The sequence below is a fragment of the Hirundo rustica genome, chromosome 7 (genome assembly GCF_015227805.2).
Source record: "Hirundo rustica isolate bHirRus1 chromosome 7, bHirRus1.pri.v3, whole genome shotgun sequence".
NCBI lineage: Eukaryota > Metazoa > Chordata > Aves > Passeriformes > Hirundinidae > Hirundo > Hirundo rustica.
This window is the reverse complement of record NC_053456.1, coordinates 23094557-23112137: the sequence shown is the minus strand read 5'-3', so window position 1 is coordinate 23112137 and position 17581 is coordinate 23094557. Positions and strand designations below refer to the sequence as shown.

The window sequence follows — 17581 nt, the reverse complement described above, 5'->3', positions numbered from 1 at the left end:
ATATCTATAGCAGAGATCTGTGGTTTAGTTGGGGCTAAATTCAGTCCTTGAAATCATTGAAATCCCACTGAAGCTGGCAAGCTGCTGAAGCACTGGCAGCATAGAACACAGCTTGGTTCTCAGGTGCTGGCAGGAGTTTGCGAAGTAACAGACAAAAAACCCACCTTAATTTTATGTTAAAAGAAGTAATTGGAAGACCACTACCTTAAATTTAGCTGCCTGTTTAGAGATTAAAACCATTTTTGTCAACAGTGCTAGAAAACTGTACTTTTCCTTTGATTTTTAGTGTATGCTTCCTCTCTCATGGTTTACCTGTTTTTTCTCTCCTAATAGTTGAATTCACAGTTTGTACGCTTGGATTTCTTTAATCACTTTCTGTTTAACGTTAATTATAGTATTTTGAAAAGACTTGCAAAAATGTTTGATTTGTTTTGAAGATACTTTTTTACTTCAATTTACTCTGAAGTGAAAAAAATAATTTCCATTGTGGAGAGATGGTGGTTGGATTTTTGGGGGGGTTTAATTTTCTGATAGTTTTGTTCATGAGCAGTACTCTAGAACTGTTGTTCTTGAGCAGGTCTTTGATCTGTGGGTTTGAGCTATCGCATACAACTGTGCCTAACTTCTCCCATGAAAAAGATGAGAAACACACTTTTTATACCTGGTTTGCTGGTATCTTAATTTTACTGATAGCCTGATCAAAATCAATTACTTCAACTCTTACTTACTTTAATGCTGAAAATAAATACTGAAGTAAAAACAACTCCAAAAGCCCTAAACATATTAATCTAAAATTTTTTGACTTCTCACATTATAGTTTATATGTCACATATAGCTGGATTTGTATGTTCAGTGTCGAAGAGCTGTGTTCTGGTTATGCTGAATCTGTGTATCTAAAGTACATTTCACAATGGAAGATGTCATCACATTATGTCATCATAGTTTCCCCTTTTGGGACAGATGAGAGATTTATTCTGCTCCTAAATTTTTGACTGATTGCTGATTTAACTTTTTCATTACTTTCTCTTTGTTTCCCTCCTTGCTCTTTTTATACTATCTTTTTTCCTGTGAGCAGATGGTAGAGGCAGCTTGGGGGAAAAAAAAGAAAAAAAAATCAGAATATGGATATTTATACTCTGTTTTGCATGATTTGTAACTAAATGATGCAAAAGCTGAAGGCATAATTTAGGAAATTCTAAACACCACAATAGGAGTGAGAGAAGAATACAAATTAAATCAAATATTGCAGGCCAGTAGATGGTGCTGTTCCACAGAAATGCATAGGACTCTTCAAGGTCAAAATTAGAGCTGTTGAGCAAACACATTTTGCTTTACAGGCATCTCAGTCATGCAAGATGTGAATGTGATCTGGATGTATCAAGCTGTTTTTGAATCCCCCCAAAATTTTAAATATTTGAACTATTTTCCTCTGCAAATACACCAACAGGACAGCATAACTGAATATTATGTGTGTTTTCAGTAATCAAGCTATGTGAAAAACAAACCTGCACAATTAGAATTAAATAGTATAAAGCTTTCCTTAAATAAGAAACAAGGATCATTTTGAAGTTTCTGTGGACTCTTTTGTTCATAAGATAGATTAGTTCCACTTTGTCAACAGCAGTATTTTTTCTAAATATTTTAAGAAAATTATTGCTAGTTTCAACCATGTCACTGGATAGTCCCGTGAAAGCTTTTTATAATAGCTGATCACTTGGCAAAAGTCATCTTTTGTTTCAGTATACCAGTACAGACATTTAAGCACTAGAAATTGGTTTTAAAATGATGGAATTCCCCTTTTGGTGGAAGTTTGTGCTGGGACTAGGAGCCATGCTTTGAACTCTTCCCATCTTTCTGCACTAAATTTTTTATTCGACAATGCGTGTATTAGCATCTACTAAACACATTATTGAGAGTTGATTTGAAATCAGGAATATTTTTTCCTTCTCTGTGAGGTAGTGCAATCTGTAATAACCTCCTTTTTCAATCTGATTACTTATTAGCCTGCAGTTGGATGTATACCATTTAAGAGAAATAAAATTGTATTTGGCATTTTTAATCCTTCATCTTCTTGTGTTTCTAGGAGTGGTTTGCCGTTTATGTTGAGCTTAATCAGCAGATAGCAGCTCTTCTAAATGCAGGGGATGAGGAGGACCTTGTGGAATTGAAGGCATTGCAGCAACAGCTGAGTGATGTGTGTTACAGGCAGGCCAGTCAGCTGGAATTCAGGCAGAACCTATTACAAGCAGCACTTGAATTCCACAGTGTTGCCCAGGATGTAAGTCTTTCTTTTAAATTTTTTTTAAGGTGCTGTCTAGTATTGGAATTGTTGAATTAGTATTAGTATTGGAAATGTTGAAACCATCGGAAAAATATTCAGGGAGATGAGGGGAAGTGTAATGTCACTTAGAAAATGCTGTAAGTCGTCATTTACTGTAATTGAAACACTAAGAAAATCGGCTCCCCCTGTTTTTTTGGAGGGAAGTACTTCGTACTGTCTTACATTTCAGCAGTATTTGAAATAAAAAGGTTACTAGTTGAAAAGTTACTTTTTTGCCCCTCTTTTATTTTTTATTTACAAGCATATGCATTAATTGAACTGGAATTTGTTGTACTTTTCATAGCTTCTTTTTGTAACGTGACATGTTCCTTTCCTATATTTTTCCTAAATACAAATAGAATCATGGCTTCTTACTCTCCCACCATCTAGGCATGCATGCTCTTGGATTTCTACAATGCAGATGGGTAATTTATCTTTCATCTTGACTTCCATTTCCTGTAGCTGCAGAGAGAAATTTGAAAATGACAAATTTCCAAGCATTTAGAAGATTGTAGACCCAACCATCTGAAGCTCAAACTTCTTTTTAAATATCAGCATTTATGTTCTTACATTTTAGTTGTCTCAGCAATTGGATGGTTTACTGGGAATGTTGTGCGTGGATGTAGCACCAGCAGATGGAGCATCAATTCAGCAGACATTGAAACTACTGGAAGAGAAATTGAAAAGTGTTGGTAAGCAAGATATCTCTGCATTTCAGACACACCCACTCTAGTGAGTGCATTACAGGGAGAGAAACAGTAATCCCTTTTAAAAAATCACCAAAAAAGCAGGGGGAAAAGATCTTATGACTTCTGAATCCTCACATGTAATGTTCCACTGAGTTACTTTGGGCTGGCTTATGCCATCTGCTGTGTAGTATGTTTGTCTGGGGAAATGATCTGGAACTGTTTTCTTTTAAATGTTTTACATCTAATATATATGTGTGTATATATATATATTTGTTATATGCTGTTATCATACATTACATCTGTAAACAGACTCCTCTCCCCTGTTAATCTTCTTTAGTGACTTGGGATTATAGTGCTTAGATGATTTTTTGTCTCCAGCACTGATGCCTTGATGATTAAGGTTTTATCCACTCAGTTTTAGAATGCTTGTACTGGGTGTTTTGCAGTAACTTTGAATGTATCTGTTAATAAATGGCACATTGAAGGTTGTTACACTGTCAAGCATATGGAATTGATTATTTCAGTTGGAATGGGTCTACGGTGATCAGCTTGTTCATTAAATTGTGGGAGAAAGAGCTGCAAAGAAAAATAATTTATGGTAGAAGTAGGTACGATTGGAACATAACAGTTTGATGCATAAATGAGATATTCCTTCAGGAAAACAGTAGAGCTGCCAGATGAGAGATGTAACAGCAGATCCCAAGGGTTGGCAAATTTCAGTGTAGAAAATTGTATCAGCCATATCAGATGTATTATAAAGTAGTAACTTCTGCCAGCACTGGAAGAACACTTAGGCTGCAAGTGCTTAGCAGTGATAACTATTTTAGGAATTATGTAACTGTGTGGATGAAAGACATTAATTGGCTATGTATATGCTGAAAAGCTAACACACTGTCAACTTCTATTCCTTTTCTTGTTATCTGCTGGGTCATAAAATAGCAAAGCCTTAGTTCTCTGTTAATATAGACAAATGGTCACTCAAACCTGAGTTGAGTTGGAAAGGCCAGTGAAGGAAATAGTAATGTCATTTTCATTTTCCAGGTTCCAGTCTTCATCCATGTGTGATTCTGTTGCATTTTTCTCTCTCTCCATTGAGGAAAAAACCCACGAAAATTCTGAGTGATTATTGACCTTCTTTTTCCCCCTTCTCTTATTAGACTTAGGCTTGCAAGGCTTGCGTGAGAAAGGTCAAAGTCTTCTGGATCAGATATCTAACCAGGCATCATGGGCCTATGGGAAAGATGTGACCATTGAAAACAAAGAAAATGTGGACCATATCCAAGGAGTGATGGAAGATATGCAGCTAAGAAAACAAAGGTGAGAGCAACAATTCCAATCATAAAGATTTTTGTGTGTTAACAAGTCACTTTTTATACAATTTAGTTTGTTTTAAAGAGCCCATTTTGCTTTATGTTCAGTTAAGGGATGTATTACAACTGTAATTTATATTCATAGTATCTTTGAATGGGACAGAAAACTTCCCTGACTAACCTGTTGTTAGTAACCATATTCCTAAAAACAAGCACCTTTTATATTTTGGTACTGGATGGAGTACTTGAATGCTTTCCTGTGCTTGTAAATGCTCAAAAATTATACATTCCTATTATATGGAGTTATGAAAATACACAAGAGGCATCTTTTGTATGTTAGCAGTTTGAGATGGAAGTGTGATATGACTACAGAGGTGGTGATGCATGTAAAATTACATATTAAACAGCCATTTTTATTCTCATTATCACAAGCTCTATCCTTTGAGTATAGTGTTTTCATTCCTGAAGATAGGAAGACAAATGTGATGGTATTGGAGGGGACAGGGTACAAAATGGAGGCACAGATTTTCGGTTTTCAGAAGAACAGATGATGGGGTACTGGACCATGCAGTCACCCCAGGACGTGGGGTTTATGAGTTTTGGAAAATTATATAGAGTGAGGAATTAAATTGCAGTTGGGAAAAATGTTGAATAGAGTTGCATTTATAAGAAGGATGGATTTTGCCATTGTCCTCTTCCTCCAAAATTTGATTATTTGTAATTAAAGATGTAGCAGTACTGGATTTTCTGTAGTACTGCCTCTGTTTTTCTGCTCAACAGTGTGAAAGACTTAGATGCTGTTGCCAGTATTATTTCTGGAATATTGTCCTGAGACCATGCAATACTGTGCATAGAAAGGGCCTGAAGTTTGAGGGCATTGGCTGAGCAAAAAGGTGCCTTTAGGCACCAACAAGGTCTAGCAAGCATCAAATTGCCCATTTTACAAATTAATTCTACTATTCATAAACTGTTTTCTTAGGGAGCTTAGTGTAAGAAACCATGTGTTTCGTAGTGCTAAGAGAAAATATTGTTTTAAGTGTGCCCTTTGAATCCTATTAATTCAAACACTACTTGTGTTTAGAGGACCAGCTGCAAAAAGCTACAGAGCATGTGTCACTGTGCAATAAAATGACAAATGGAATTCCACACTGAAAAAAGAGATGTACATGGGAGAAGGAGGGACTTTATATACCCAGTAATGGACTCTGAATCAGCTGTGAGCTCCAAGATAAACATTGGAAAACTTGCAGAAATTGCTTCAGTGTTCAAACACACAGGGAAAAGCAAGTAGAATGCTGCGAATTATTAGGAAAGGAATAAAAAACTGAAAGAAGAATGTCATTGTGTCACTGTATGGACTGGTAGTCCATTTCTGTTTGTGTTACACAATTCTGGTCCCTATTCTCACAAGGGTTATAGAATTGTGGGAAGTCAGTTAGAGGACTAAAACATGAATAATATTTCCAGACAAAGGTATGAAGCAGCTTTCAGATGGTGAATGATTAAACAAAGTTTTTTAGCCTGGATGAGAGACAAAAAAGTAAGAAGACTAAGTATCTCTCAGTAGCATGTAGTAGTATTTTTTGCAACATTTAATTTTTTTTCCAAGTTCTTTGAATATTTCTTGTTAGTTACATACATATGTGTTGTAAGGTTTATTTTTATTTATGATTTTGGAACCTATAAAGTGTTTTCCTGAATTGTTGGAGCAGTCAATGTCCTTTCTGTAAACGTTGCAGGACATCTAATAAAACACAGCATGCTAACAAACTGTTCTTTGGAAGGGCTTATGTTTGCATCCAGTTTGAAAAAGATCGTGTACACAGTCTTCTATATTTGCTTATAAAGCCAACTGTTGTTGACATTAGTAATTCCATTTGTGCTGAACAGGAGCATGAGTTTTGCTGTCTGCTTAGTAGGCTCTGAAATTGAAGTGGAAAGCATTCTGCTAGGTGTGTTAGCTTAGGTCTCATTGTGGAAAGGGAACGATTTTCAACACCTATTGGAATTCTGGAGGAGGAACTGTGAACTGTGCTCAACTCAGAACAAGGTAATTAGGGTCAGTTTTTATATCAATTAGATTTTGAAATGCTTCCTGACAAGTAAAGCAGAGGACATCATCATCTAAGGGTTCCAATATTACCATCTTTAATCAGCTAAGAAGAAAAATGGAAAAATGTATTATCTTTTAAACAGCCTCATCATGTTCATACGAAAACATTGCCCCTAACAAACATTTCAATTCAGAATTATGCCAGTTGAAGCCATCTTTCATCTGAATTTTAGTAGGATAAAGTCTGTCTTAGCCACTTAAGCCTTTGTGCTGCAAGAGCTTACCAGTGCAGGTAAGGAACCTGGATGCTGCTGCAAGACCTTGTAACTGTCTCTGGTGTTGTTGCCTTCAGCTTAGCTGTATCAGGAATCTTGAGGAACATGGTTTTGGTGACTTGGGGTGCTCAATTCTATTTATTACAAGTTTCTTATTGTTCTCGGCAGTATTAGATATTTTGGCCAGGCTAAGCAGCTTTGATCACCTTTCCATGAACGCTTCTATCCTAATGTTTCTCACTTAAAAACGTTGTTGTCAGTGTCAAAGTGTTTTATTTCTGCTGTGTATGTGTTGATGAGTCTTCCTGTGCTGCTCTTTCAGGTGTGAGGATATGGTGGATGTGCGGCGACTGAAGATGCTTCAGATGGTGCAGTTATTTAAATGTGAAGAGGATGCTGCTCAGGTATGGAAATACCTCTCAAATTTCATCATTCCAGTCTTTGTAGTCCACTGGGTTGATTTCTGGGGGCAGGTAGTTTTACGTTACTTTTTTTGTGACTTTCAAATGTAGTTATATTTAGGGAATATGTACAGTGAAAATAAGGGATATAACAATGTCCGAAAATAGTATATTAGGGGATTGCATGTATGATCTACCAGCTTGTGACAGCTCATTCAAGTTATTTTCTGTATCAAAAGTATATGCTAGTAATGAAGTAACATCACCCTTCTGGTTTAATTTCTTTTTAACTTTATTTTTTTATTCTTTTGGTTTGTTTTTAAGGCAGTAGAATGGTTAAGTGAACTGTTGGATGCTCTGCTGAAGACACACATTCGACTGGGCGATGATGCTCAAGAAACAAAAGTTTTACTGGAGAAACATCGAAAATTTGTTGATGTTGCACAGGTGAAATGTGTTATTTTCTTTAGCAGTATGGGGTTTGTGCATTTTCACATCTTCTCCTAGACAGAATCAGTATCTGTATGGACAGTCATTGAACAGCTGTCACTGGTCTCACTCGTTTGCCTCAATGCCTGAGTGAAGAAATTGATGGCTGCAGTTGTGATTGGCCTAAAGAGATGTTGCAGTTCTATCAAGAGCAGCAATGCTGCAGGTCACTACCTTAGTTAACCTTCACACCGGCAGTGCAAACAACCGAAGTTCATTGGCTTTTGTGAAGGACATATCTCAAACAGTCTTTAAAATTACTTTTGACAAGCTGGACCCAAACACCGGGTCAGGTGCTTTGTCAGTTGTTCACTGCTTTTAGGCGTGTCTAATTTGGACTTGTTAATTAAGAGATGTGATGTTTTCTAATTCCACCTGTAGCACTGGAACTGATTTTTGCTTTTGATGAATAAGAGCTGATGATGACAGAAGGGTCATTTGCTGTTACAGTGATGTGCCTCAGGGCACCTGGATGCTGGCTGGCCATAGACATGGTGCCAGTGAAGTCCGGGAGACAGTCCTCTCAGCAGTGGATATCAAATATCCCTTGGAAGATTCAAACAGCTATTTGGTATTTTTGGGAAGGTCTCTTCTTTAGCCAGTGTGAGTGCTAGGCAGCAGCAGATATTGGATTTTTTTTTTAAGAGTGAAAGCACTGTTTGGTCATTCCAATTTTATTCTTACTTCATCAGCATTTCCTAGTAGACCAAATTAGTTCAGTGTACTTTGTGAACCTAAATTGTTGAGCTTCCATAAACTTGCCTGCTGTTGCTTTAAGATGCTATTTCACTCCCAGGTAAAGTGCAGAGTTTTTACATGCACTTACTCTCCCATCCCCTCCAAATTTTAGAGTACTTACGATTATGGGAGGCAGTTACTGCAGGCAACAGTGGTCCTGTGCCAGTCCTTGCGATGCACTTCAAGGTCCTCCGGGGACACACTTCCCAGGCTGAACAGAGTGTGGAAACAGTTTACAGTGACTTCTGAAGAAAGAGTACACCGCTTGGAAACAGCTGTTGCATTTCATTCAACTGCTGAAAAGGTGAGCGCTGTGTTTTATTAAGAAGAAAAATTTCTTACCTGAGTTCAGGCAAACAAGCTGTAAGAAATAATGACGTTGCCAGTGTGTACATTTACCCTTTCTAAATATTAAAAAAAAGAGAAAGGGTAGAAAGAAGAATTTAAGTATATTTTCCCAATCATTAACTTCAGTACTTGATGTCATAATTTTTCATATACCTGTATTGGTATAAAGCCTGCTTAACAAAAAGGAGAACAGCACTTTTCGAATGGGAACTCTAATATTGATGGTAAAGCATTTCTTGGTGTCTTTTAGACTGTAACTGTTAAAAGCCGGGAACACTTCTTTGTGGAAGGTATGATACAAAGCTATCAGGTCATTTAAGTCCTTTGGAGAGTTAAAGGTGTATTGCCCTTTAAGCTGTATGGATTTTGGATGGGATAACCTTCTCACAAGCTGTAAATGAAGGCAGCTTTTGCCACTTTAGTTTCCACACATGCTGTCTTTATTTTGAATGTGCTTTCTCCTTGAACACACCTCTGCCTTGGTATGGTTTTCAGACTCCTGTGACCAAATGTCCCACTGCTGCACCCAGTCAGGTGATGCAAGAAGCACAGTGGAGAATGAGCAGTCAACAGCAATGTGATGAGGAAGCTGCTATTCAGAATCAGCTTGCTGAAGGGGGAAAATGTTGAGATCTTTCAAATGCTTGAATTTGAGACAGTGTCCTTTAGTGTAGGTCATGAGGGGTAGGACCTTTTTGTCCACAACTGCTTTTTTTTGTGAAGCAGTATGTTTTAAAAAATCAGTTTAGAGTATGTATCTCAAATATTGACAATAAAATTGCATGTAACTGCAAAAAACCCCAAATCTTGCACATGGTCAAATAAATCCATTCTGTCATTGAAAGAGAATGGATTCAAAGTTTAATTTATATGCTCCTTAGTTTTATTCATTTCTTATTTGTATTAGTGGAAGATATTTTGAATTTGCAGGCAATCGGAGTTGATGGAGGTTCATAAAAGCAGAAATATATCATCTATGCTTCCAGATATTTACCTGATATCAAATTAGATTTCAGTGGTTCATAAACTCCTAAAAGAGTGGAATCTCTCAATCCATATTATGAGCATTCTTTCATTGTTGCAGTAGTTAATTGCTGGGTTTAAGCAGTCTTAAGTTTAAAGAAAAGTAAATTAATGGCTGACAAAACAATGCTCTTGTTCAAAAACATAATTCTCCTTTCACTATATTATTGAGTATATTAATGACATATATTAATGAGTCTGTGTGGAAAATAGACTGTTAATATCCACACAGCTTTGGAAAAAAGTGAGAAATGGAAGAAAACAGAGTCACAATCCCATCTGGAAAGACTTGTGTTCAGATTTTTTTAGTCCTACCTGTTCTGTGCCAGATACGGCTTTTAGTTTTGAAGCCTGTTGTGAGGGACTCTTCATTAACTATGGGGTTTCCACTTTACATTACTGTCTTGTATGTTTAATGAGGTCGGTCACTATTTTCATGCATTTCCTATTTGTTGCAGGAATATTGTCTAGGAAGACTACTTTTTATTCCCTCTCAGAAGTAACATAAAACATTCTCCTACAAAATAGTGGTAGCCCTGGACTGTCTCCTTAATGGACCTTAATCAATATTTTCTTTTCTTGACTTACATGTTAGTTGATCTCATGTAAATGTGGCAGCAAAAATGCCAGAACAACATTCACTCTGCCAGTTAATGGCACTTTAAAAACTATATGCTATCCCTTGCGTACTTTATTCTGTATTTCCTTACTTTTATTAAACAGATTTTGCAGGAATGTCCAGAGCAGCCTGAAGCTTTTAATGACATGGATCAATTTGATGAAATTGAAGCAGTTGGGAAATCACTGTTGGACAGACTAACAGTGCCTGTAGTTTATCCTGATGGGTATGTAGAATGGCTTTTCTAATACCTTTGGAATAATGCTTTTGGTAAAGTTTTATAACAGTCTCATATGTAGAAGAATCCTGAAGGGTTATTGCTGAAATAGAAAAGTGAGTACATTGTTTTTATAAAGTTTGAAATAGGACCTGCCTGCTTTCTGTGAAAAAGATTCAGGAAAGAATTTTTAATGAGTATTGATGAACTGCCTTTTTAAACTAGTGACTTTTTCACACTGAATGATTATTAGATTTATGCAGTCTTTGCATCAGCTCAGTATGCAGAAGTAACAGAAGAATGACCATATCTTCTCCCTGAAAAAAAGATACCAGATGAGAATTCTACTTATTTATTTGCAATTCTATCTCTCTAAGCCAGCATATGGAAGATAAATTTGTATTTGATTTATTCAGTAAACAAACCAGTACTTCCCTCAAGAAGTATTCATACTAACTTCAAATTGGTAGTTCTTTTGAGCTACAATTGCAAATTGAATTTGGAATCTCAGCCATAATAAAACTGTGTTTAATGATGTCTATTGTTATGCTGAGCTTGTAGTTAATTTCTATGTGAGTTACAGCCAAGCTATGAAACAAGTCTCTGGTGTGTAGGATGCCACACCATAATGAAGAATGTCTGAAATAAGTATATTGAATTGGAGGCTGAAACCTTATGAGATAGCATCAGGCAACTGCATTAAGGGTTATATGAAATCTGTCTGAAAAAATACAGTTGCAGGAAGCTGGTCATGAAAATTTATTGTCATCTTATTTCCAAAATGCCATATGCCTTCTGCAGTCTAGATCCTTCAATACAGAGTGCTAATCGTGAAGATGGTCCCAGGCCTGAATTAGTAGTGAGTTTTACTGTTCATTCAATAGTCTGTTTGAAAATAGTGGAGGATTTTTTAGCTGTGGGGAAAACAAACAAACCAAAAAAAAAAAAAAAAAAAAAAAAAAAAAAAAAAGACAAAAAACTGACCCAAAACCAGATTAAGAAGTATTTGTTGAAGTATTTTTATATAACTTCTGTACAGCAGATTCTAGTGACCTGGTAAAAGTAGCAGTTGTTCAGTCCTGAGCATTATTTCTGACCCCTCTAGCATTCCACTAGAGTTTTGCTTATCCCCCTTCACAAAAATGGTATTGTAGTTGTCCTGTATCTCAGGACCCCCTGGTCGTCCCGGTGTTCTGATTTTGGAGTGCTTAACAAACGGTTTGCAAAGGAATTGTTTATTATTAGAAACAGCTTGAGATTTAACATGCAAAATATCATAAATGCTTAGGAGCATTTTCATCAGCCTGTTCACCTTTTCAGACTTTTGCCAGTATCTTTTTGGAGGTGCAGGTCCCTGTTCCCTGTCCTGCTCATGGCTTCTGCCCTGTATGAGGAAATGCTGTGATCCATGTGCAGTCATGCAGTCTGACCAGCTACATCCTCAAATGAGTCCATTCCTGCACAGAATAACTTTTCTGTCCACTTCTACCTGTCTGAAAGTCCTTTGTCCGACTGCCATTTCCGAAGTGTACAGCTTCTCTGCTTTGTAACTCAATTTAATACCTGTTCTTCTGAAATTCATTTCCTGTTTAAACCCTCCCTCTGCTGACAGCTTGGTTAGTGGTTTCTCTAACATTTCAGCTGTTCTTTCTTGCATTTGAATTACACAACCATTACACAGTGTTCCTTTCCGTTTGAGAGGTAGATGGCATAATTTGACAGCATGTGGTTGACTTCACTTGTGAAGAGTCTTGTAATAATGCAGCAGCTTTATAGACTCAGAATTCATGTACAGACAGGTATCACAAGTTGTCACAGTTTGCAGAATTGTCAGACTGACTTGAGGGAGAGCCAGAGAAGGAAGGTAAGAAAGAGTGTTGGGAAGCATCCAGTTGTGCTTATAGAATAGTGCCTTGCTGTTCAAATCACAGAATGGTTTGGGTTGGAAAGGACATTAAAAATGATCCAGTTCCAATCCCCCTGCCATGGGCAGGAGCACCTTCCACTAGAGCAGGTTGCTCAAAGCCCCATCCAACCTGGCCTTGAATACCTCCAGGGACAGCTTCTCTGGGCAACCTGTGCCAGTGTCTCCCACCTTCAAACTTTTGTTCGAGAGCGTCTTCTGGGTATGAAAGGCTCACTAAGTATTTGTAACAATTTCATAAAAATTTGCTGTTGAGTCTCCTAATTCTCCAAAGTCACTAAGTCTCCAAAGCCTTTTAAAGGTGGCTTTTGAATGACAAGAGGAAAAAGTGGCTATTTTTCTTATCTGCTTTGTGTTTTCTACTGCAGTTAACAGGTGTATTCATGTATTGACTTATTTATTACTGATAATCTATTGTGGTTTGGTTTTTTTCTAGGTCTGAGCAGTACTTTGGGAGCCCAAGTGATATGGCTTCTGCAGCTGAACACATTAGAGAGAAGATGAAGTTAGTTAGCCTGAAAAAGCAGCAGCTGAGACAACCAGAAGCCACTACTCCAGAGAGCTAATACTGACCTTGTCTATGAATTCATAACGGGACTTCAGTTTGTAATCCAGCATGTTGTTTGCATATTACAGAATTTGATATAATATATTAAAATGCATTTCACAGCTATTACAAGTCTCATCTTTTTTTCAGAGTAAATGTTCTCAGCATCTTAATACTGTACATCTATCAAGCCATAATTATTTAACATGCTATGAAACCATAGACTCCAAGTATCTTATGAAAAGGAACTGTAAACTTTGCACTGAAATTTGCTGTAAAGCTTTACCTGACCTGTCAGCTGCTTCTTAGTTAGACAGCTGATGCAAGCTTTGAGTGGTGCTAATTAAAGTGTTAGAAGTTCCGTATTATGAAACTCTAGTTCATTGCTTCCCCCATGCCCAGGTGATGTAGTAATTTTAGACTGTAAGGAAAGTACCTGCAGTGTAGACTGTGGAAACCCTGTAATTTTAATTTGAAATACTTAAAAAAAAAAAAAAAATTCATTTTTATTGTGCCAGTATGCAACCTGCCCATCAGATCTTTGATATATCAAATTCATTAAACAGATGTTTTCTTATTTGTATTGATAATGTATTAAAAGCTGTTTGTGCTTAATAAAAATCATCTTTTTAAAATCTAAGATAAATTTGTTCTGGTCTCTATTTCCAAATACTGTTTATATTAGATTTTTATGATAAATGGTAGTAAAAATAATTACTCCCCCAATATATTTGTAAAGTCTGTATAATTTTTCTTATGAAATACATTGTAGCTGTAATGTATTATATGGAATATAAGGGAACTGCTGTTGAACTTTATTGATGGGTGTGAAAGTCCAGGCTATTTTTTTCTTTCTTTCTGATAGCAATACTTGCACAAAAGTAAGATAGTATTTGCATAAGTCAGTGTTACACTAATCATAGTTTTGTTCCCTTGTAAGTTTGGCACATGTCTCCTGTGCTTTATTTCTAAGTCCTTTGTTTCCCTTTGAACAAAAAATCCTCAATCATGTGAATATCCCTGTTGGTACCTTTGCGGTTAAAGGTTTTCATGTAATGAAAGAGAAATTAACATGAGGTTCATAACTTAAAACCGAGAGATTAGTAATAAAATGAAATTTATTCAGAGAAGGGAATTGGATTGAAACCAAATCAGCTGTGTGCATGGCTTGGTTAACTTCTTAATCTTCAGGATGCAGCCTGGATACATCAGTTCTATTTTTGGAAGATGGTGTGGGATCTGGCCATTTTAGAGTACTGTGTGTGGAGCAAACAACTGTAGGTCTGAGAACTCCATTATCATATTATACTTTGCTCACTATGAAGATAATGCTCTCTTCCTACAGGCATTGCTATTGCACTGCAGATTTTCCTGCTGGATCTGTTATTCAAATATTATATTTACTTCTTTTTCTTAGTTTCATGGATTTTCTCAAGAGGAAAGCGATGATTCAAATCAAGCCATTTATTTAAAAAGTAGTACTTCCAAATGAATGGCTTACCTGTAAATTCAGTGATGAAGGTATTTTTCCTCTTTGGATATTTTGGCAGAGGAAATACAATTTTTTTTATGCATGTAATGCAATGGTATGATATTACATTAATATTAATTTAAAAATAACTGAAGTTTTACAGACCTTATTTATGAAGAGACTTTTTTTATATAATCCTTTCAAATTTAATTTAGTTGTTTAATTGCATTTCAGAAAGCTGATGTTATTACAGCTAATATTTGGAGGATATAAATTCATTTAGAAAAAACCCAAACATGAAAAGTATGCATATATTTAATATAAAGTGCAATCACAAAAGTAAATTAATATAGTCCTTAATAAGCCCCGTGTTTCCAGTTCTGCAGCATTTGTAAATTGAATCTGTTTATGGTAAATTATGGTTTGCAGTATAAAATCTCATTAAAATATTAGAGAAAGCAAGTGTTACAAACATTTTAAATTATTTTCAGGTTTTTATTTTATTTGGGGGTGTCATGGGTTAGTACAGTTTGGTTTTTTGGTTATAAAAGAATGTGATTTAAAATTTGTGGGTTTTTTACTTTGTTTAGGGGCTCAATACTGTATGCGAACCCAGGGCAGTATCAGAAGCTCTTCACTCATTCCTGTGACAGCTGCATGCACAACTTGGAACTGATGACTGCTCACCCCAGTGACCCTGATGTTAATTTTGGCTCAGCGTGTGGAGTCCAATATTGACACTGCTCTTATCTGTTATTTGACATTCCTAGGGGCCAGTGGATCCTGACTTTCACCCTGTTGACTCTAATTGAGTCTCCTATACAGCATCTTGGGCTATGCCAGCTTTTGTTCTGCCTTTCTGCTCGCTTCCTCTGAAATTCCTTGCCTTTAGGCAAATCAAGTGTCTGGCAAAGGGCTGTTGACCATCGCTTTGCCATTTGCCCATTTTCTGTGTATCAGGAATGAGGGCAAGTAGTTTTCTAACTCGTGTTGCTTGTGAGTCTGCCAGATGTTTCAAATCCTATGAACGCAAGAGAATTCCTAGCTTACTGAAACAATTGAATAAACATTTTCTGTTAATACTGCTATTGAATGTAACTGATTGAGGGAGGGATTTTTGTGCTGGTCTTTACCCTTACTCCATCCTCTAGTTGTACTTGCTACTGAACCTTTAGAAATAAACAACCTTTAGTAGCACACAAAGTCAATGAGATACAGACTTGCTAAAAAGCAAAAAACCCTGTGCTCAAGTAATCCATTGTTACTTGTCTGTGCATTTACTACTGCGAACAGAAGTGGTGCCTCTACTTGTAGCTCTCGCTCTGCATTTTATTGGTTGCAAAAATAATTCAAACAATGGAGTTGCAAAAGATGCAAATGCATTTTGGATTTTTTAAACAGCGATCACCTTCAGTGGAGGATACAGTGCTGCTAGGTGTGAGGTGGGGAGATAGCCACAGAAATGGAAGGGCTGATTGTAAGAACTGTAATTGTTATGCCCCTTGGTATATTACAACTAATGACTTGGAAGTGATGGAGTCAGTTCTGTTCATGGTAAGGAAATGAGCACCAAGATTTTCTGTGTTCCTGTTACCCAAATTTGGATGAATTTGAAATGTTTCAAAATATGATAACTATTTTGTTACTCTTGCTGGTGATGTAATCCTGAGTGTGCTTTTTGTGACAGTGAATGGAAAGGTGATTGACTTGGTAAATGCCATCCCTTTTTCCTGGGGCATCACTTGCACAGACTGACAACCATGGAAAACGCTTCTACCTTCAAGCTCTTTTATTGCAAGAGGTGTGTGGACTGTTGTATTAGTATCCATAAAAGTGTTTGGCGCTGTTCACTGCTTAACTTTATATTGTGTTTGGTAGGATTAATGAGGTTACATTTTTCTTGGAAAAAAACCCCAGATTTGGCCCATGGACTTCTATGTGTGAGTGACTGATTTAGCGTTCAAATAAAGCCACTCTGCAGGTGCAGCAGTGGGTGGAGGAGGGCTGTGTGCAGAGCAGGATCGTATAGCACTTCTTATTCCATCGTGCTAGCCAAGGCTATCAGTGCCAGCTGACAAAAAGATGGGAAGATTTTTTTTCCATAACAGTAAAAAAATAAAAGTGTCAGTAGGTCATGATAACAAAGTGAGGTTGTCATGGGCTTTCTGCAACAGTAATGACATGTAATGGTGTTATAATAGCCTGTCATTTCCTGAATTCTTTCTACAGGATAACTTTAATCTGTTTAAGAAGATTATTAAGAAAGAGGAAGAAGAAAAGCTTGTGGAGCTATAGAGGAAATTCTCAAGTAGCTTTGAAGCTAAAATCCTGAGAAATGGATGAAAGCAAAGTTTTGGTGATTCCTAACTTCTGAAGTGTTGACTTAGTATGTCTACAGATTGCTGTATTGGTAAAAAGTGAGTTAGGACTGTAAAAATGCTGGGTTGTTAAATCATACATACGTAATAGCTGCAAAAGTATCTGAATGTGAGCTGCAGAGCCAAAAACTGTTTGGGTATCTGGAATTTGCATAACATTGTTCCAAGTAATTAATTAATTCATTATCTCTTTGGAGAGTTATCATCTTTTCCAGGTTTGTGAAGAACTGATACATTCTGAAATAAGATAAAAAGGCAAATAGTCAAGCAGTTACACTATTTGTGATTCCTTGCACAGTCATATTGAGTCTCGGTGGATTGAGTCTTCTGTAGTGTGCTATTTCCACAATTTTCTGATGTGCACCAGTGCAGGCAATTGCAGAGTTCCTTCTGCAGAATCAAAATCAGATGCTGGGAAAATGTTGTGGGATGTAATTTAAAAATTATTAATTTCCACAGTAATCCCACTTTTGTTTCCTTCAGTTAAATAGTGGATGGGATCATTATAGTACTGATGCCTGTCAAGACTGCATCTTAATTGAAAATTCTATTAAAAATCTAATTGCATGCTTTCTGCAAAGCTATGGATTCAAGGTGTACTTCAAGATAATTTTCATCTGATGCTCAATGGAGGTGGTTTTGTTGTGAAGGTTCACTGTGTGAAAATACAGGTAAGACTAAATAACCACAGAAAAAGGAGATTTATTTCCCACTTCTAATGGGTGCCTTTATACAGATCTCCCAAAAACACGGTATTTTAGGACTGTTTTTCTGTGATT

General features: G+C 36.6%; 1 protein-coding gene across 14 annotated transcripts in view; it reads left to right on the top strand.

Annotated features, from left to right (window-relative positions):
* The window catches only part of SESTD1 (SEC14 and spectrin domain containing 1), a 50328-nt gene extending 36735 nt beyond the window's left edge, over positions 1–13593 (top strand). For all 14 annotated transcript variants that reach the window (XM_040069251.2, XM_040069244.2, XM_040069246.2 and 11 more), the window contains 8 exons: positions 2084–2278; positions 2898–3012; positions 4167–4326; positions 6970–7051; positions 7373–7495; positions 8388–8579; positions 10370–10491; positions 12843–13593. In XM_040069251.2, the coding sequence (XP_039925185.1) occupies positions 2084–2278; positions 2898–3012; positions 4167–4326; positions 6970–7051; positions 7373–7495; positions 8388–8579; positions 10370–10491; positions 12843–12972 (1119 nt within the window). In that variant the 3' untranslated portion in view covers positions 12973–13593. The remainder of the gene's footprint in view (positions 1–2083; positions 2279–2897; positions 3013–4166; positions 4327–6969; positions 7052–7372; positions 7496–8387; positions 8580–10369; positions 10492–12842) is intronic.
* Positions 13594–17581: the final 3988 nt, after the last annotated feature.